At 35.6% G+C, this 22,851-nt stretch overlaps 1 protein-coding gene across 2 annotated transcripts in view; it reads left to right on the forward strand.

The window, feature by feature from the left end:
- Positions 1-22,851, forward strand: part of GPHN (gephyrin) — a 526,040-nt gene that overhangs the window by 363,906 nt on the left and 139,283 nt on the right. For both annotated transcript variants that reach the window (XM_065940959.1, XM_065940958.1), the window contains one exon: positions 13,267-13,309. In XM_065940959.1, coding sequence (XP_065797031.1) covers positions 13,267-13,309 — 43 coding nt within the window. The remainder of the gene's footprint in view (positions 1-13,266; positions 13,310-22,851) is intronic.

A 22,851-nucleotide genomic window follows, 5' to 3' on the forward strand; every position in this document is an offset into this window, starting at 1 on the left:
ATTAACATTTAGCAGAAAGAAGTAATATTGGTGGTGAATTTAAGAAAAGAGGAGAAAGTAGGCAGTTCTATAGAGAATGTAAATAAAGAATAAAGAAGCATGTATAGAAGGAAAAATTATTACTGAAGAGTTCCCTATGTGGAAAAATTTTAAGAATAGCTAGTGTATAAGAGTGGAGAAGGCAATGGCACCCCACTCCAGTACTCTTGCCTGGAAAATCCCATGGACGAAGGAGCCTGGTAGGCTGCAGTCCATGGGGTCGCTAAGAGTCAGACACTACTGAGCGACTTCACTTTCACTTTTCACTTTCATGCATTGGAGAAGGAAATGGCAACCCACTCCAGTGTTCTTGCCTGCAGAATCCCAGGGATGGGGGACCCTGGTGGGCTGCCATCTATGGGGTCGCACAGAGTTGGACACAACTGAAGCAACTTAGCATCAGCAGCAGCAGTTTATAAGAAATCTAAGAGTTGGAAAGCTCTGGTAGATGTGTTTCTGTGGAGTTTGACCTGGTTATATTCCTCATGTAACAACTGAACAATGCAAGGCACTGCAAAGCTACTTGAAGCAACCCTGAGAAGAGCTGAGAGAGTAAATTGGCTAATGGTGTAACTGTCAACATTAGCAGTTACAATTTAACAGCATTCTCAGTCCACTATATATTTAATGAAGGAAAAAAAAAATGGAAAATACTTGGATTGAAATCTTGGCATTTGTATTCTTAAAATAAAGTGGGCAAAAGGATATACAGATGATCCCAAATTGTAAATGTAAAAAATCTAATCCAAACGATTTGTGAGTATATCAGTGTCATACCAGTGCCCTCGGTAAAATCAGTTCCCTCTTTTCTTTTTTTACAGTTCTCATTTTTTAATTAAATATATCAAATACATAGTAAAGAATGTATCTGACAAATATCCATACACTGACCAGCTCGATTTAATAAATATTAAGATTGTTCTCTTTTCCTTAGAAATTTTTCATGACCTGAATCTTGACAAGATAAGGTTTATATTCAAAATGAGTTTTCACTGGACTTGGATGAAAAAGAAAACTACACATATGTATATGTATTAAGATTTGAAAGTTATATTTTAAGTCACATTTTTAAAAGAATGAAAATTTTATATGAATTTATGCCATTTTTTTCAATATGGTAAACTCATTTTAATATTATGATAATACAAAAGCTGAAGTCCACTTAAAAGTAGCTACAGTAGATATTTCGTATAATCTTAGAAACCAAGGCTATACACTAGGAGAAAAACTCAAAAAAAAAAAAAAAAAACTCACAAAACTAGAACTCGACTTACAGACATAAATTCAATTAATAGGTGTACCCTACCCAGGTCAAAAATTTATCAGGTAAAATTGTGAAAGACTTTGAAATGAATGAAAAAGATTATTGGCTGTCTTATCTAGATCCTTCTGGGTCATCATCTCCTTTTATCATCTGAGCTATTGTGTATTGGATTGTAATATATGAATAGTAATGTAAATTATTTTAATCCATAGAAATACATATTAAGTCCAGTTGGAGATGCAGTTAATTTTTGCTCAATTAATGTGTAAATTCATTTTGACATTCCTGGTATTCCATATATGTGTATTTTTTTTATTCTCTTTTGAACAAATTAGACCATCTTCTTGGTTCTCTAATTAATTAACACTTTGGATAAAATCTTTAACGCATGTTCATTTTATAATTTGCCTTTCCTTTCCTTAAGCCTAGACATCCAAGCTTCCCTCATGGCTCAGTTGGTAAAGAATCCGCCTGCAATAGAGGAGACCCGGTTCAGTTCCTGGGTCGGGAAGATCCTCTGGAGAAGGGATAGGCTACCCACTCCAGTATTCTTGGGCTTCCCTTGTGGCTCAGCTGGTAAAGAATCCACCTGCAATGCAGGAGACCTGGATTCGATCCCTGGGTTGGGAAGATCCCCTGGAGAAGGGAAAGGCCACCCACTCCAGTATTCTGGCCTGGAGAATTCTATGGACTATACAGGCCATGCAGTCGCAAAGAGTCGGACACGACCGAGCGACTTTTATCATCATCATCAGACATCCAAAACTTGAAAATGGAAAGGACTGGTATACTGCAAACAAGCGTCTAACAATAGTATCAAGCTGTATCTGTTAACTGTTTACTTGGTTAGGTAATGAGAGACTTGATCAGTAAGATGCTAGAGTTGGTACCCCTTCCATTCTCCAGGGGATCTTCCTGACCCAGAGATCCAACCAGAGTCTTCTGCATTGTAGGCAAATTCTTTACCACCTGAGCCACCAGGAAAGCCCAATATGCACTACATGTGGCTGCAATATAAGGCTTCAGAATACTTATCTCTTATTTCTAGGCCTCAGGGGAAATCCCTAAACATTTTCTAAATCACTGCTGCTTATTAATATGTTTTAGAAATGTTTACTTTTATACATCTTCCGTATACCTTATGAATACTCTTAATAATTAAGCATTTAGAGAAATAAAAGTCACAGTTTTTTAAACTGATGCTGTGTTAAAAAAGAAACAGGCCCAAAATGGAGTCACTCATGCTAAGCCCTATATCAGCAAATCTAGGCTTAATACCTGGCCGTGCAGTTTCAGCCTCTCCCAGGAATCAGCCTGGGGTTTCCTGGCTAGCGGCCCTGGTGAGGCAATCCACCTGATAGGTAGCTGCCCTCCCCCACCCTCTTCCACCACCCCCAGTAAGGTGGTGGTTGTTCAGTCACTCAGTCATGTCCAGCTCTTTGCGACCCCAAACACGACAGGCTTCCCTGTCCTTCACCATCTCCCAGAGCTTGCTCAAACTCATGTCCATTGAGTCGGTGATGCCATCCCACCATCTTGTCCTCTCTCATCCCCTGTCGTCCCCTTCACCTCCTGCCTGCAATCTTTCCCAGCATCAGGGTCTTTTCTAATGAATCAGCTCTTCGCATCAGTGGCTGAAGGTTTCGAGCTACAGCATCAGTCCTTCCAATGAATATTCAGGGTTGAATATACCAAGGAAGGTAGCCTAACATAAAATATTTTTGTCTCTTTTTTATGACTTCCTTGTCTTACCACCTTTCTGCCTCCAAAAACCCTCTATTTCTTCAGCTTCTCAGAGCTCCTTGCTAATTAGTAGTTGGGGTGCTGCTCAATTCATGTAATATTGAATAAAGCCAAGTAGATCCTCAAATTTTCTCAGTTGAATTTTGTTTTTAACAACTACAATATAAAGCCTTTGATTTAGAAAGGAAAACAATGCAGTATAATACATAGTATATTATACTCAATAAAAATAGTAATTTGTTTTAGTGAATAAGTGATATGACATGACATTTAAGAATGTTAGAGGAGACAAATAATTTTTCATGTATCTATATGAAATCTTTGCTGAGATACCTGTGATTCTGATTTACAAGAGGAAAACAAAAGTTTGTTAACATGTGTACCTCATGTTTACTTAGGAGCTACCCAGGAAAAAATGAGTAACTTCCTAAGATAACTTAAACTACCAGTTTAAATATCATCCTCAACTAAAGACAAATGAAAGGTAGGGACAGGAAACCCAGTTACAGATAGATTACCAGGAAAAGTTCAGTAAACAGGTATAAGGTTTGTTACACAGATTAAATCGGTGCCTTCTCCATTGACAAGATTACCTTGTGATTTAGAGTCATCCTTCTCTTCAGATCCTGAAGACTGAGACTGTAGTATAAATGGAAATTTGTTTTATATATGTAAATTTCCCTTGCAAAAGGGTAACTTCTACTCTATGTCAGAGCTTCTTTTATGTCTACTCTTTGACAAAATAATCTTTATGCCAAAGAGCCACATTTTGGGTCAGCATTTCTGTTACTACTCTAAGAAGATCAAGGAGAATCTAGTTAAAAACTCAACATTTCAAAATTCATGGTTAATGAAAACTAATATGGTTTTCTGTCAAGTATTAGAAAATGGTAATAATTACAAGTGCTCAATAATTCAGGTTTTTATATTATTGACTGGATCTATCTCGTACAAGGGTTTTATTTCATGAGATTTATTAGTTCTTTTAAAATTTCTATTCAAATGCTTACCTAAAGTAATGTTACTTGATCTTATTTATGAGAGCTGTCAAAATCACAAAAGAAATTAGACAACATTCTTTATTACAGATCTAGAATATCATCCAAACAAAAGAATGATAATAATAACAACCAACATAATAATAGCTGATACTTATACACTGTTCACTCTGGGCCAGATATTCTTCTAAGCAAACACCTTATTTCATATTATCTCATTTTCCTCACAGCAACCCTATGAGATAGTTATTGCTATTATTCTCATTTTATATTTAAGAAAACAAAGAGAGAGATTATGACTTATCCAGTTTTAACAGCTAGTAATGATAGAGCCAAAAGACTCAAATTCAGTTTGATTCCAGAGTGCTACTCCCCAAACTGCCTTTATATCAGTTTTTCTTCACTCCTACATTCACATGCCTATTCTAAATGGTTTTCATTGCTACCAGAAATAGTCAAGAGCAGAAAGTCAATGAAAATTCAGGTCTGATTAAGAATACAGTGATTGCTGTTGTTAGGTTAGAAACATAAGGTTTTCTACTAGTGTTTAGAGAAATGGATTTAGAAGTCAAAAGGGTTAAGTTCCATCACTACTGTACTGTATGATCTAAAGCCAGTAACAATCCTGGCTTTTTCATCTCTAAAATGAAGATAAATCATTCTGTAAAATAATCGTTTATTCATCTGAAAGTTGAAATGAATAATATTTTGAATAATTCAAAATCCCTACTAGTCAAAAAGTATTTAGGTTTGTTTTATTATATGTGTGTGTGTTTATAATTAGATAGTGTATTTTCCACATAATTATCATGATCACCATTAAAATCCTCAGAACAAACATAAACTCACAAAAATTTTTGGTAGCGAGGGAAGACCAACCTGGAAGTTACAAATTTTCTAGAGGTCATTGAGAATGATTCAATTTAGAATTAAAACTTTAAATGGGAAATACATTAAGAATATTCACCATTGATGTTCAGATTAATTTCCCATTGAGTCATGGTGTAATCAGTTCTGTTCTTCTACATGTTCTTCCTGTTATATTATTCTTTTTGAGAATAAGGAACTTGCCATGTTACCTATAAAGCAGCATAAAGACTTCTCATTTTTAATGATGATTATTCACTTCACCAGCTGTGTAACCTGCCACAGTTCAACTTCTTTAGAAGAGGTTAATACTGAAAGACAGAGAAGGCAATGGCAACCCACTCCATTACTCTTGCCTGGAAAATCCCATGGCCGGAGGAGCCTGGTAGGCTGCAGTCCATGGGGTCGCTAAGAGTCAGATAGGACTGAGCGACTTCACTTTCACGCATTGGAGAGGGAAACGGCAACCCACTCCAGTGTTCTTGCCTGGAGAATCCCAGGGACGGGGGAGCCTTGTGGGCTGGCTTCTATGGGGTCACACAGAGTCGGACACAACTGAAGCGACTTAGCAGCAGCAGCAATACTGAAAGAAGATAAATTCTTCACGTTTACCTGGACTTTGGAAAGCTAAGTAGAATTTAATAAGACAGCAGTGATTTAAATAACAGTGGGAAAACATTTAAGACTGGTCCTCTGGAAAATATTTGTAAAATTATGTTGCTTATAAATATTGTCCACGTGCCTGCAAAGATACATGTTAGATAACAGCCTTGTTGCTCTCTGCCTGTGATCAGCACATGGCTGAATTAAAAAGATAATTAATGAAACATATTCACGTGTGTGTGTGTGTGTGTGTGTGTGTGTGTGTGTATGAGTTCACCTTTAGTTAGAGAGTTTGAAATGTGATGAATGTTAAATGATTATTCCATTTAATTATCTAAACCAACGGGAAAATAACAAGTAAAGCAGAATTTTTTTTTTTTTAAAGTCTGAGGTCTTTGTAACTTCTTAATAGCCATGTTTCTTTTTTGTTTCGGGATGGTCTTTTAAAGGGGCAATTGCTTAATTCAGTGACCAATATTTAATTTTCTTAAAAAAAGGACTTCCTTTATATGTAATTTGGTAAAGGGCAGCAGATGGAGGTGGTTAAGATTTCTTACAGTTACAAAATCCTAGAAATAAAAGGAAGCTTAGAAGTTATCTGTTGTAGTTCAGGGTTTTTTTCAACCTTTTTGCTTCCACAGACCCTTTTGGGAATCTGGCAAAACCTACAAACTCTGTTTCAGAAAAATACTTTAAACATACATAAGATAAAATACATAGAATTACAAAAAATAATTGAAATCATGAACAAAATATCTATTACAAATTATATAATAATAATACTGCCTTTTAAAATGCATTAAATGACAAAATCTAGTATCAAGTCATTTAGACACTACTGTAATTTGAAATCTTGGTGACATAAACAGTATTTTTAAATATGCATAATAATTTGATGATTATAATAATAGATTCTGCTAATATTACTATAGTTTGTCACCTAATAATGAAAGAAAGTAATAAAATTTAATTAGGTTGGTGAATAATTGTAATTTTTTTCTCCATTCTAGTGAATGGAATCCTCACTTTTATTCACAGGTTCTCCCAAGGGGCCTCAACCTCAGTTGAAACCCCTGGAAACATCTTCATTTTGTAGGTAAAGAAACTAAGTCCCATAGAAGTGAGATAGCTTGACTAAAATTATACAACACAATATTAGATTAATCCTTGCAGAGGTAACCTCACACTTTACCTTAGTCTTTTTTGACACTTTCGTCTAGAAATTGGCAATGATAGTCTTTATGATTTGTCACTGATTTATGGCATGTTCTGAAGCAAATTCTTTATTCTCATGTCTCAGATTCTACCTGTATAAAATATAGGTGACTTAAAATGTACATAAGGATAGTAATAATGACTTAGATTTGTATTGCTCTTTTTCATTTTGCAGTAGTTTTTACTTTTACATACATGATCCTACTTAATTTTCCTCATTTTGTGGATAAGGAAATTAAAACTTCACGATGTTGAATGTCATGTCTAAGTAGAAATCATACCACTGGACTTCAGAGGGCAAAATAAACCAAAACTCTGAGTTCAGTTGCATATTTATTGTGATATCACAAACACAAACACAAATAAATGGTCATGAGGCTCAGATGAGCCAAATACTTACACCCTAACATATCCAGATAAAGTGATGAATGAATAGAACTACAGAACAGAGCTTTTCTAGACCAAGTCTCCACTTTTGCAAAAGGTAGTGAGAAAGGAAAAAAATAGATTTTAGAAGTCTAAAATTGTAGAGTTGTTGGCTTAATGTTGTTCACATCAATCCCCTCTTTCCTTTCGTTCATGGTAGGCTAAAGAGGCAAGTAACCTGAGGTCCTTCTTCTCTCTCCTCTTAACGTTTTATTGTTATGAGAAAATGATATTCAGTGAAGTTTGTTCTTTCAGAGACAGATTACTCTTAAATAAGTTTAATAAGTTAGAGAAATTAAAGTCAAAAGGACCATGATACATCAGATATCTCTATCATTCTAGTGAGCTGACCTATGAGATACAGAACATCCTGTTCTCTTAGGAAATAAGAAATCTTTATTTCTTATTTCTTATTATTCAGATTTTCTGACCTAAAATCTTTATTGGACTCCAAATGTCACTATTTGATTAACCTTAAGCAGTATTAATAGTAATCTGTTTTCCTAATTCTTGCAGTAATTCTATAGATTATGTCTTTGTTATAATCCACATTTTTTTTTTCATGTTATCTCTCTTAATATTGGCGGGTCCAAATAAATAAACATTTTACAATACTATAGGAATATCTGTGATCACACATAGGCTGTAAATAATAAATTTGAATCTGCTAAAATTGAAAAAATATATAATTACTACAAAATAAACATTCAGAGTTGACAAATATTTACTCTGTATAAAACACCATATTTGATATAGTGTAAACTTATAGGTAAACTTTAGGTAAACTTAAAACTAGATTATGGTAATGATTATACAGCCAGATAGGTCTATTAAAAGCTATCAAATGTGTACTTAAGTGAACTTTATAATAGCTAAATTCTGTCTCAATAAGGCTGTTACAGAGTTCAAGGAAAAAAAGAGGTTGTTTGTAGTTAAGGAACTGAGGAATATTTTTTGCCCTGATACAATTTAAACTGTATGTTAAAGCACAAATAGTATAGGATGTAGCTTGTCTAAGAACTAAAGGCTCAGGAGTACAAGAAATAATCTAGATGAGCTAGTTCAGATGTTGCTCCATGCCTTAGATTGTATGGTTTTCATTCCTACCAGTATACATATGGCTATGTCATTTCCAAAAAGTTTTCCTCAATTCCTACTGAGAAAAACATATGACTGTACATTGAGGTCTTTTTTTCTTTCCATAAAAAATAAAGAATTTGCCTCCATGTTGAGCTGATGGGGAGGTTATAGTGAGGAGGGTATATAATTCAGAATTATTTAACAGCTGTCAGTGGCTCCACTGATCATAACAGCTACTGCTACTTGTTTCCACCTTTATGTTTAGAATCACTGATAAGATATTATCTCCTTTAAGTCCCATAACAGCTTTTATTTTTCCAGTGAAGAAAATAAGATTAAAGGAGGGAGGGCCCAGGGCTTAAAATAATAAAGACGTGCTAAAGGAAAGGTCAAGATATTCTGAACTAAGAATAGGATGAGGAAGAAAATGGTAATATAAGTAAATGATCTTTAAAAAATAAAAATCTGCTAACTAAATTGTATGCTACACATGAATTAAACACACCTCATACAAAAAATAAAGCAGGTCAAATTAACCACTATCATCAATAATAGAAAACCAAAGGTGAAATTTTTTGTAATAAGCCGATACAACCGTATTATTGACAGGAACAGCTCATTGTAAAAAAAAAAAAAAAGTCTTATTGATGGTAGAGAAAAGTACATAGGAAGTTTACTAACAATTTTTAAATAGGTAGTCTTCTTTATTATTTGCTTTTTAAAATTTAAATTTTAAAATTTAAACCAAACCATTGACATAGAATTTCTCAGATTGTATAAGTAGGCATATATATGGCAAAATTAAATGTAAATAAAGCCAAATTAAATACAGAAGCTTAATTTTTTAATATAAAATGTAACTTCCAGCTAGTAAAATCATGCTAAAAATAAAGAGGGCGTTCTTAATGTTCATCAAAGAAGATGATTTGTTTTATTCTTGGCTTTGACCCCACCTGACCAGCTGCTCAGAATCTTTAAATATGAGCCATATTGTGTAGATTTATTCCAAGTATTTTCAAGGAAAAAGAATGCAGATTACCTGGTGAGCAGCAAAAGAGAGTCAGTTTTATGAAACCTGAGTTGATTAACCTGTAATCAAATATAGTCTCCATTTTAATATTTATACATCTTTACATTGTTATGAACCTATTCTTAACATGGGTTTTGTTTTGTTTCTCTCCTCCCTCACTTCTGTGAAATGCAGAAGGGAAAGGGTATTTGTTAGTCACACATTGGTACCCCGCTAACTGGTGTTACACAGCTGGCTTCCACTGGAGAGCCCCTGACATCGCAGGGAACGGTGATCAAAATTCCACACACTAGCTTCAAGCTGGGGGCTCGTAGCTACTGCAGCATTGAAGGGGGTCTTTTCCTGGCTTCTTTGAAATAAGCATGGTGATGGGATGGTTTAAGGGAAGAACACCTCTCAAATCACTTGACCACTGCTGCGCTTCCGTGTGTCCTGCTTTCTTCATAACAGCTTGGCACTACATTCTTTCCCTGTATCTTAGTGGGCCTGTGTGTGTGCAAGTGGGATGGGGGTCGGGGGTGGGGGCTGTCAGTAGATGGTTATATATTATGCATGCATCTTTCAATGTTAGAGTGATGTGCCTTCCCTTATGTGTCACAGATTAAATCTTTTGTGTTCCTGAGAGATTGGGCTGTCTCTCTCTTATTGTTGTGAGATTCATGTGTTTTGATGTTTACACCCTCAAATGTTCTTCATGTTGCATTAAACATAAGTTGAAATGTTCTCCCATAAGAGTTAGCTTTTCATGTTGGGCTGAACAAGTCTTCATTTTTGTGTAGCAATTCATGTTATTATAACCTATGGCTTTCAATTGTACCTCCCATAATGAAGAGCTGACTTTAAACACTGTGCTATTCTTGTTATGACCTAAGCATAAGGTAAGTCATTTCTCTAACTGTATCTAAAGATTGTGGTTGTTTGTTAAAGTTTCCTCAGCTTTGTTTAAGGCATTTTCACTTTTTTTCCTTACCATTTATTACGTGCTCTCCCCCCTTTTGTTTTCTGTTTCATGGCTTAATATTTCTTAATGGACAATGTGACCTTCAGCAAAATTTATGTTATATATGTAAACACATGTTGAAATGAATTAAATGAATTATTTGATGTCTGAAAGCAGTCTTGATTAGTAAATTAATTGCCTAAATTTTCAGTAAGTCTCTTGTGTTTTTTATTTCCTCCATTAACTTTAATATATTATACTGTTTCTACACATGATTTTAGTTTTGATTTCAATTAAAAGGGGAATTAATTGTCAGTACCAAAAATGTTAATTTTCATAAAATAACGAAATCCAGTAGAATAAAGTAATAGATCATCCAAGGCCATACCTTTCATTTTTAGTCCTTGACAAATTGGGTAAGATAAAGGAAAACAAGAACAGAAAACCATAGAACTCAAGACTGATCTGTATTGCCTTCTTTATAGTCCATATTGTTCTTACAATATGGAAATGGCAACCCACTCTAGTATTCTTGCCTGGAGAATCCCATGGACAGAGGAGCCTGGTAAGCTCTAGTCCATAGGGTTGCAAAGAGTCGGACACGACTGAAGCGACTTAACATTGTGAGAACAAAAACAATAGTTGCTTTTCAACTTTATCCTTTAAAGTAAACCCCATTACATTGTGAGCTAAGCAAAATCTTCATATTGGGATTTTATAAAATTAAGTCAATATTAAAAAGATAACCAGTTTCATAGTACAAAAACGAGGGGCATTTACTGCATGCATGAGTATTAAAATATTTTAATTTAATATCCTCAATTTTTTAATGTATACTCAAAATCACTAAGGTAAAGAAGTTCATTTTATCACTGATTTTTGAAAGTGATTTCCCTCAAATTTGAGTCGAATAGCCAATGTAATGTAAATGAGAAAACATTGGTTATACTGATGTTGGCAATTTTTGAACCTAGATTCACAGATTTAAAAATTTGAATTTGTTTCATCATCCAGATTTCTCTTTCCAAAACTGTTTGAAATGTATCATTGTAAACTTATGTGCCACAAAGCAAAACTTGAGTTTCTTTATTAAATTCATGTTATGAATGAATTTTTTGTTTTTTAAGCCACCTAAGGAAGGGAGAGGGGTTTTTGTTTGTTTGTTTTCTTTTTTTATTGTGGTTTTGGTTTGGTTTGCTTTTTTGGTAAAACCAGCTAGTACTTCACCTCCATTTCCATTTACACAATATATAATCTGTTGAAACATTTGATGAGACAATTTGAACTACTCATCTGAACTGCTCTGTTCATTATAAATCTCTTGTTTCTATCCATACACTAGCTCCACTCTAGATTGGAAGGGCTTAAAGATGAACTCTGGAGGAATAGAGGCTACGACTTAAGAGTAACTATTACTGATCAAAGGAGCTGCTTTCCATTCGCAAACATTGCTTTGCGCTATGGGTTTGGGCTCCTTCCGTTTCTACATCTTGTTGAAGACCTTCTTGACTTCCATTTGACTTCCTTGAACTCTGTTTTTGTCTTTTAACATTTTCCCCTTTCTTTTCCTTCTCTATCCCAGATTTTTCTCTCACTCTTCTCAGTATCTCTTGTGTTCTTTGAATCGCTTTTTAAAATGTAGTTTATCTCTTTATTAAGCTTGTCTATTATTTGTCTATTAGTATTTGTTTCTTGTCTCCTTTAAGGCTTTAGTGATATAGTTAACACTTATTTTCATTCCATGGTATGCCAACTTGCTTTTTATTTTGAAGCAAGTTCATTAGTCATTCTTACTCTCTTGGTATGAATTTTCAATAAGAAATAGCAGAATATTCTGCATTTATATATTGTCCCTTTCTATAGGCCATACTTTCTTTTCTATCTTCTAGATATACCCCCAGTCAAGCCTCTCTCTCTTCTTTTTCTTTTCCTTGCTCTCATGTCTTCCTGTATTATTTTAAGTAGTCATTAATATCTTTCCCATTTGGTCCAGAAGTGTTATTCAATAAAACTGTAAGTAAAGCATTTAAGAATATTACTTCCAGACTAGTTTCTTCATTCTAGTGTATTTAAAACTAATTAAACAATCTGGGCCAAAAGAGAATAACTTTAACATCTGGAATTATTTTTCCCCTTTTTTTCTTTCTTTCGTTTTTTTTTTTTTTTTTTTTTTTTTTTTTTGGTATGTGTATGTGTGTTTTTCTTGTGTATGTTTGTGATTTTTTAATTATTGTTGTTCTTTCTTTAAACATTAACACTTGTTTTTTTCAGGGAAGGACAACCATAACCCACCCTAAGTTGCAACATTCCTTTCATAATTTGTTTCATTACAATAGTAGACTGTGTTAAGCAATAGAAGTTAATTTGTTGTGTATACCATTTGGGGCAAGCTGCTGTGGAGTGGGAAGAAGAGGTGTTTAAATAGCTTCCTCTGAAATTAAGAAGTGTCAGTGTCATCCAACATGGCTCTTGAATTCATTAGTTTTGCAACATTTAAAAGAATGTTCCACTTTGAAATATTTGAATCAGCATTAGTTTCTGATTGATGTATCTACACACTTAAGAACTGGCAAATAAATGACTTTAATTTCATAATTTCTCTTTTCCCCTCATTAACATATATAACTCAAAATGACTATCAAGGACTCTTTGATTACAACTTTATTACTTGAATTGCATTATTATTTTAGTCAAGAGATATGCACAATGCCTTTAATATTAAGGGTCTGAATTCACAATTGAATATGTGGTAATTTAAATTTTTCCCCATATACTAATTTCAAATACAGATCAATTTTTAAATGCCTTTAGTTTTACCCTTATCCCATTTACAGTATTGTGCCCCCATTTTTTTTTCTAGAAATCAGTCCTTTCTTTAAGTAAGAAAAGGATAAGTTAAAAATATATGAAATAAACTAACATTTTTATTGACATGTTATGATATGTGCAAGACATAAAGCCTTTGCTCCTAGACCTCAGGAGTTTGCCCATTAAATATGCATACATATCTGTCTGTCTTTGTCATGAGCCCTAAATTACTGAGTTTATGCTCTCTCTGCAGGTCCAGTCCAGGTGCAGCAGCAAGGAGAACATTCTCAGAGCCAGTGAGTATATCGTTATTTCAGATGGACTACTGAATTAGAACTTGTGGTTCAGTCGGAAGGAAAGCTAAAAATGACATTTTAGTGAAAGAATGATGTAAAACAATGGGGAAAGTTAATGTCAAGAATATGAATTTTAGAGCTTGCCTTCTAAAAATATCATTATCAATATGTTAATGAATATTTCCCTTATACCAATTGTTTTTGCAAGCTGACATCAGAACTTTGATAGCACTACTGGCTAGGATAGAAATGAGCTCCTCTGTGACTCAAACATGACAGCCCTCTTTAATTGCCACACTGCCAAAAAGTTATTTGAGAACAGACTAAAATAATATAAATCCAGTAAATGAATCTAACTAAAAAAGAAACAAAGAGTCCTAACAGGATACATCATAATCATTTTGTAAGTATGAATTTCTAAAAGATCTTATCTTCACAGGCAGCATGTTTTAGAACATAGTGCCCTAAACCAAGTATGAAGAAACCGAAATTTTATTTTTCTGTTTTGTCACCAATGACATTTGCATGGAAGTCATTTGACTTTGTGTATTATTCATTTTCCTGTCTTATAAGAAGGAAATATAAATAGCTTTTCCTTACCTGTATCCTTGAAATGATCTGACATCAATGGTTATACTTTGAAAGCTTTGGGATTCTATGAGAAAAGTGCTGTGTAAATGCTAATTTTTTAGATATTGTTCTCTGTTACTTAATGATATGACCCTGTCTTCTTCCTGATCATTGTCAAGAAAAGTACAGGAGGGCCATACTGAAATTGGTCCTTACTTACACCACTGGGAGTTTTAGTAAATGGAATGGTTTCTGTTTCCAGCAGAGTGTCTGTATTATTTAACAATCAAAAAAAAAAGTCAATAGGTAAAATTTTGTTTTATTTTGTTTACTTTAACATAAAAATTTTTTACTTCTGTGTTGTGAAATCTGCTCCCTTAGCTTGAAACCTTTGAGCTATTAGGTGTTGGTCCTTTATTGGACTGGAACCTGGTGGTCCGGAGTCGACAATGAAAGAGCGCAAGAAGGAAAGAGGCTGGTATTCCCTGGGTCACGCTGCCGGCTTTCGTGCTCCAGGGAATCAGCCAGAAATAGAGAGAGAGAAAAGACAGACACGGGGACCAAAGCGCTGATGGAGCAAAGATGCTTTATTGAATTCTGTAAGAGTATATATACCAGTAGCTTCTTTACATAAAAATCAAGAGACCAGACTTTACAAGTTTACCAAGGAAGCAAGGAGCAATAGAGGCCATAAGGCCAAGAGGTGATCCATAACAAAAGAGGGTCATAAATAACCCCTTTCACAAAATGGGAAAGCTAATGAAGGAAGTCCTATGCAAGCATCCCATCTCTTTGATCTCCGTCCTGGGAGAGGCTTGCCTGCTCCTCTTGCCCCTGACAGGGACTGATAAGGAACAGAGGGCTCAAGAGAGACAGGAAACAGCACACAGGAATCTTACTGTTCAATGATTCCTGACAGTTAGGCAAACACACTGGCAGTTCTTTGCCCAGAGACTTCATATTAGAGTTATATAAAAATAAATGCAAAAACAGATTTGTTTAGCTTGTATAGTTTTGTGAGTTTTCACAATGTCTGACAGACATGTGAATCTGAGGGAGGCTTTTCAGTTATAGGAGATGTAAAGTCCTATAATTCCTTCTTAAGACCTAAGATTGAGAAAACTAAGAGTCAGAGAAGTGATGATTGAATATTTACTAAACTAAAACAACAGCAATAACATTTTAAAGTGACATTTTTCATGATTACTGTATAATTTCCATTCATTGTTGATCCTGAGATGATTGTGGATCATTGACAATGATTGTGATGATTCAGAACAAAAATAATTTCGTATTGAGAACAGATTTCTTTGAAATTTTTTTTCACCTCTCTCATGGATCTTTGAGCTGGTAGAACTGCTTTCATTTCAGTTATGCTCTTACTGACTTGTTGGCTATTAATCAGATGGACATTATGATGGTCCATGTTTTTCTGTTCATCTTTTCTTAGGATGAAATAGTCATGTAGATGCATGCAGAGAGCCCATCCTACATTGTAGCCTCTTAGATCTGTGAGTTCTACAAGTTCAAGGTCTTTCCCCTCAATACTGCTTTAGTAACTCATGCCCATAACCACACTCAGGACTTTTTCGTCACCATGAGGTATTCTAACTCTGAACTTCTTAATCTCAGTACTTACTTATGTGAAAGTTGCTCAGTCATGTCTGACTCTTTGCAATCTCATTGACTATACAGTCCATGGAATTCTCCAGGTCAGAATACTGGAGTGAGTAGCCGTTCCCTTCTCCAGGGGATCTTCCCAAGCCAAGGAGAAACAGCCTCACTGCTTAATTTTACCAATTATTTAAAGAAGAATTAACACCAATCTTTCTCAAACTCTTCCCAAAAATTGAAGAGGAAGGAACATTTCCAAACTCATTTCTTAAGGCCAGCATTACCCTGATAAAGCTAGAAAAAGATCCTGCAAGAAAAGTGCAGGTCAATATCCCTGATGAATGCAGATGCAAAAATCTCAATAAAATACTAGCAAACTAAATTTAACATTACATTGAAAAGATCATTCACTATGATCAAGTAACATTTATCCCCGGGATGCAATGACAACTCAATATATGCAAATAATAAAAGTGATGCATTAATTAACATTAATAAAGTCAAAGAAAAAAATCATACGATCATCTCAGTAGACACAGAAAAAGCATTTGACAGAACTCAACATTTGTTCATGATAAAAACTCAACGAATTTGTATATATAGAAAGACTGAGTGAGTGAAAGTGGCTCAGTCACATCCGACTCTTTGTGAACCCGTAGGCTATATTGCCAGCCAGCTCCTAGTCCATGGGATTTTCCAGGCAGGAATACTCAGTGGGTTGCCTTTTCCTTCTCCAGTAGAAGGAATAATAAAGGCCATATATGATAAGCTCACAGCTAACATTATATGCAATGGTGAAAAATTAGCTTTTCCTCTGAGGTCAGGAGCAATACAGTGGTGCTCACTCTCATCATTCCTACTCAACATGCTACTAGAAGTCTTAGAGCAGTTGGGCAAGAAAGAGAAATGAAAAGCATCAGAATTGTAAAGGAAGAAATAAAATAGTCCATATATGCAGAAGACATGATTTTATATGAAGACAATCCTAAAGCCTCTACCAAAAAAAGAGAATTTATCAACAAATTCAGTAAGTTACAGAATGCAAAATTGACATAAAAAATTCAGTAGCATTTCTATGCTCTGTCAGTTATCTGGAGAAGAAAGAAAATAGCTTCAAAATCAATAAAATACTTAGGAATAAGTGTAACCAAAGAAAGTGAAAGATGTCTACACTGAAAACTACAAGACATTGATGAATGAATTCAAAGACACAAATAAATGGGCAGGTATCCTTTATTCATAGATTTCTTGTTGTTCAGTTGCTAAGTGTGTCTGACTCTTTGCAATCCCATGGACTGCAGCACACCAAGCTTCCCTGTCCTTCACTATCTCCCAGAGTTTGCTTAAGCTCATGTCCATTGAGTGGGTGATACCACCATCCAACCATCTCGTCTTTTGTCTCCCCCTTCTCCTCCTGCCCTCAGTTTTTCCCAGCATCAGGGTCTTTTCCAGTGAGTCAGCTCTTTGCATCAGGTGGCCAAAATATTGGAGCTTCAGCTCCAGCACCAGTCCTTTCAATGAATACTCAGGGTTGATTTCTTTTAGGCTTGATTGGTTTGGTCTCCCTGCTGTCCAAGCAACTCTCAATAGTCTTCTCCAGCACCACAGTTCGAGAGCATCAGTTCTTTGGTACTCAGCCTTCTTTATGGTTCAGATCTCACATATGTACATCACTACTGGAAAAATCATAGTTTTGACTATATAAATTCATAGATTGGAAAAGTTAATATTGTTAAAATGTTCATACTGCCCAAAGCCGTTTATAGACGGTAGACTATACCTACCAAGAGTGCAATGGCATTTCTGTAACAGTCAAATCATATGGCTCTGGTGTAGAAACAGACAATAGACATAGACCAGTGAGACAAAATCAGGAACCCATTAATAAATCCAGTCATATATGGTCTACCAGTATTTGACAAGGGAGCAAAGGGAGCAATATTCGGTGGAAAAAAGTCTGTTCCCTAAATAGTGCTGAAAGACAATTTTTCCACGTACCAGGGGCCATGGGGATAGTTTCAGGATGATTTTAAGTGCATTACATTTACTGTGCACTTTATTTCTGTTATTATTACATCAGCTTCACCTCAGATCATGAGGTATTAGACCCCAGAGAGTGGTATCAGTGATCCCAGAGAAGTATAAAAGCTCGTGAAAACAACATTCTTACCTAAAGGTAGCACATGTTTTTCCTTGAAAGGCAAATATTATATCTAAAGCAGTTGAGCCACTACCCTTGTAATTTCATGAACATATCAAGTGAGGAGTTCTTTGGTCTTGGTGGCATTATCTTTTGTTGTTCAGTCGCTAAATCATATCCAACTCTTTGCAACCCAGTAAACGACAGCATGCCAGGCTTCCCTATCCTTCACTATCTCCAGAGCCTGCTCTAACTCATGTTCATTACATCAGTGATGCCATCCAACCATCTCATCCTCTATTGTCCCCTTCTCCTCTTGCCTCAGTTTTTCCCAGCATGAGGGTCTTTTCCAGTGAGTTGGCTCTTTGCATCAGGTGGCCCGAGTGTTGGAGGTTCAGCTTCAGCACCAGTCCTTCCAATGAATTCAGGGTTGATTTCCTTTAGGACTGACTGGTTTGATCTCCTTGCTGTCCAAGGTACTCTCAAGAGTCTTCTCCAGTACCACAGTTTGAAAGCATCAGTTCTTCAGTGCTCAGCCTTCTTTATGGTTCAACTCTCACATCCATACCTGACTACTGGAAAAACCATAGCTTTAACCATACAGACCTCAGGAACATCATGAAAAAGCATTATCTTGCTCACCAGCTCATCTCTGAAACAGAGCATGTAGCACACTCCTTATTTTCTGGGCCTCTTGTAAAGCTTGAAGTAAAGACACTTGAGAAAGGAAGAAAGAAACCCAGAATTTCCCTGGAGTGATCAAGATTTCTATTCTTAAATCGAGGTCCAATTTTCCTATTTTTATAAAAATTAAATTATCTGACAATCTTTCTTTCTTCAAAAAGAAACCAATGGCTTAAATTGGATCCTGGGTCATGTTGGGGACTCTACTGAATGGCAGCATCAGTTTACAAAGATCATATCCAGTCTGTGAGTAGTAGCTAGCAGGCTTTTATACCACAAATCGAATGCCAGTCATTGGAGAATGCACAGTGACCTATTGGGGGCCAAAATACCCCTAAAGTAAAAGTGAAAGCGTCAGTCACTCAGTCATGTCCAACTCTTTGCAACCCTGTGGACTATAGCTTGCCAGGCTCCTCTGTCCATGGAATTTTTCAGGCAAGAATACTGGAGTAGGTAGTCATTCCCTCCTCCAGGGAATCTTCCCAGCAGGGATTGAACCCAGGTCTGCTGCATTGCAGGCAGATTCTTTACTCTCTGAGCCACAGGGAAACCCTAAAATATCCCTATGTACTTATCAAATATGTTATAACATTTGAAGCCAGTCATCAAAAATAATTCTGCACCATATAATAAAAAATTTAAAGTGTTGAGACTGTTTCGAAGATCTGAAATAAAGGAGAAATATCAATAATATCTTAACTTGTAAGGTGTATAAAAGTATGACAGCTTCCAAATAATACCTTGTGGTTTCTTAGTTCCCTTACAAGTTCTATTTCTATTAAAGTTTGGTTACAAAAACTAATTCCCACCAAAAAATCTTAAGAGACTTACTTTGGTGATGTCAAGAAACTTGTCTTCTAGGTATGACCTAAGAGAGTGTTTTAGATTTCCATCTCTTTGACCTGATACATAGTTTGTTATCAGAAAAATCACCTAATAGTTAAGTATAGTTCCGTAGGAAACCAAGATTCATTATCAGGAAGCGAAACCAAAGGAATCTGGGTGGCTACCAAAAAAAATAAGGTTGTACAAAACCAGTTTGGTTGTATGCATTAGCTAGTTCACAGGTGAACAACAGCCAAGTATGAATGATTAAAGATGCAAATGAAGTGCATTATTAAGAATAGGGCAATATAGATAACATATTTAAAAGGAGCATTAAACCATGGAGAGAAAAGGAGGAAAATAATAAAAATAAATAATAGAATGCAGATGAAAATGTAGAAATCCACTGCCTTATTCTATGGATCTTGGGTACAACCTCCCTACAAACACATGGTCAATGGTCTTGAATGGAAGATGTCTCTTTCAGAGAATTTTCTGTTTGTAGAGGATTTCTAAAAACTCCCCAGGTTAAAAATCCACAAATTCAGGTTAGATTATGCCTCTTTGGAAGCCGTGAATCCAAAGATCAAACATTTAAAGTTGTATTACTGTACTCCTTACTGACAGTACTTGATAAGATTTAGTAGGGTTCTAGAGTTGTTTTTCTCTGATGTCTTTTCCAAAAGACCGCTTGTCTGGGCTTTAGGTCACTCAAGAGTTATTTAAAAGGGTATTGAAGAAAGGGTACTTGCACCTACTTATAAGACTTGGTGTATGGCATGAATAATTCCTTGCAATACTTAGCCATGTCTGATTGCGCTAATGTGGAATTTGGAATGAAAGATGATATTCCTCAGTGTATGTGGGAGAGTTGATGGAACCACAGAAAGATTTTATCTAATTGTTATTAATACAATACCTTAGGCCATGGAAGTTCAGGAATCTCTTGAGTTTAGCTGATCTGATATTTAGATCTGTGTTTGTTCTCTCTTACCTTTCCTGAAGATTGAGGGTAAAGTTGACAGTAAGTGGCAGGACTCTCCAAAAGTGTTTAGTAATAGGCCTAATAAAATAAATAGATGCCTCCATCACTAGAGAAAAGGGTCAGAATTGTCTGGATTGGGAAGGTGAAATCAAGAAAATTTTGCTATTACTAGAGTTGGAGATATCAAGGAAAGGCTTCAGACCATCCCAATTATAAGTGAACAATGACTACGTCATATTCAAAACCCAGACAGTAGCTTTATGAAACCCATTTTGAGATGTTTAAGGGTGCCCTGAGATTTGGGCTCTTACCCATGTGCTGCTTTTCTTACCAGAATTATTTTGGTGACAGATGAGATAGAGTAAAGCTTTCCCATCAGTGTTAATTATGTACAGTGACAAGTTTCTTCTTTCACTGGTGGGTAACTTCATATAACATTTTTACAAGATTCCATTTGAGGTCCTTCAGAGCTACTAAATAGCTAACAATGCAATTTACACACAACTTTCTCCTAGTACCTTTTTTTGTGACTCTCGAGCTGATCGCTGGCGTTCTGTAATAGAGGCTTTGAACTCAATTTGCTGTTAAATCAAAGAGTTAGTCCCTTGGGGTATTAAAAGGGCTATAATTTCAGTGAGGGCTGTCTTTCTGGCATGATGATTAGTCAAGACATTTTCTCTAGCCTCCATATTATCTCCTTTTGTTTGAGCCCCTACTTTTATTATAGCCACTTCCTCAGGAAGCATTAGAGCACTTAAAGATTCTATAAATTGCTAACCATTCTTAATTGAGATTCCTGCTGAGGTCAAGAATAGTTCCTAGTTTCCAAAGCATTTCAGAATCATAGAATAACCCAAAAGCATGTCTACTGCCAATGAATATATTAACTTTCTTATCTGTAGCTAACTGAAACTTCTGGTGTGCTCACAGAGTTCTGCCATCTGGGAAGATTTGCCTCTGGCAAAGGATCAGTCTAAGGATGAAGTATTATTCATTAGGTAGGAAGTAAGTGAGGAGCTAATCTTAACTCACAAAAGGCCTGTTCATGTTTAGGGCCCAGGGAAGAGGTTCACTTTCCAAGTACTTGGTTAAGTCTTAATTTGGCATGGCAATTGCAGAAAGTTGGGAACCCATTGCCTGCAATAGTCAGTGAAACTCACGAATCCTTTTAATTATCTCTTTGTTACTGACATGGGAAAATTTTTAAGTCCTGTGCTGGGTAATGAATTTAGACAGAATTGTAACTTCTGTTTGGAAATTTTATCCTCTTTGTGAGTTGAAAAACTAAGTGGATAGAAGGAATTAGTCTTAGAGCTCACTCTGTCTTTAGAACACAACAAAAAGTTATCCCCATGTTGAATGAGAATAGAATCAAAAGAAAATACAAAATGTTGAAGGTCCTGATTGAGGACTTGTGAAAAATAAGAATGTTTCAGTGAATCTTTGCAATGTAACAGTCAAGATATATTTTGTGTTTTCTAAGGAGAAGACAAACAAATATTGACTATTTTGACCTAAAAGGTCATTAAAGAAAGCAGAATATGAATCACAGTCGAATATGCAGCCTCAGGAGGCATTGAAGATAAAATAGGTTTGGGGATTAGTACTACATGGAAGTGGGAAGTGATTACACTATTATGGACCCATTTGCTGAACAAATCCATATCCCCACCTATTTAGCCTTTTGATTTGGAGGATAGAAGTGTTAACAGAAACACTGTAAAGCAATTATCCTCCAATTAAATAAATAAAATTTTAAAAAACTAGTACAACATATGTTGAATCTTTTCTCTGTTTGCTTTTACCTCTTAGTTTTAGTGCCTCTTTAGCTTCTGGTTCAAGAGAGTATTTTACACTTTAGGGTATAGGTTTCAGTGGTTTAATTTGAACATTAATAGCTTCAGCCCCAGTAATCTTCCCTATTTTCATCAAATTTTTGCTCACAGAATGAAAAAGCCTGGGATCTCCTCTAGATCTTCAATTTAGGGTCAACTTAAGCACAAAGATACTGGTAAATCAATTTCCAAATTAGCCATTATCTCTTTACAAATAAGGGAGTCCTTCAGGATTTCAGGAAAGAAACCATCAGGAAAGTATTTAATTTAACATTTCCATTTATACAGTACACCCTGCCTAGCAAGCTAGCAGGTACGATATCTCAGAAGAAGAAAGATCGTTCTTTTGTTAAATGTCCAAAGGTAACAGTTACGAATGAAGTGGAACTAACAAAAGGAGTATTTGAGAAACACTCTGAGTAGTTTTTTACCTGAATAGAGAGATTTTGTAAGAGTGGTAGAGTTTAAGATTGATAGTGGGGGCTTTCCTGGTGGTTCAGTGGTAAAGAATCTGCCTGCCAATGCAGGAGACACGGGTTTGAATCTGATCCAGGAAGATTTCATATGCCACGGAGAGTAAGGCTGTGTGCCAAAATGCTCTAGAGCCCAGGAACCACAACTATTGAGCCCATGTGCAAGCAACTGCTGAAGCCCACGTGTCCTAGAGGCTGTGTTCCCCGGCAATGGAAGCCTGCCCACTACAACTGGAGAGTGGTCGCTTCTCTCTGCAACCAGAGAAAGCCTGTACAGCAGCAAAAACCCGGCACGGCCAAAAATAAGTAAATTTTAAATTGTTCTTTTCAAAAAAAAGAAAGACTAATAGTGTATGCCTCTAGATCAATTAAAAAACTTTTGGGCAATGTTGTCCTTTAATATTTATATAAATTTC

Source organism: Muntiacus reevesi, chromosome 7 (genome assembly GCF_963930625.1).
Source record: "Muntiacus reevesi chromosome 7, mMunRee1.1, whole genome shotgun sequence".
NCBI lineage: Eukaryota > Metazoa > Chordata > Mammalia > Artiodactyla > Cervidae > Muntiacus > Muntiacus reevesi.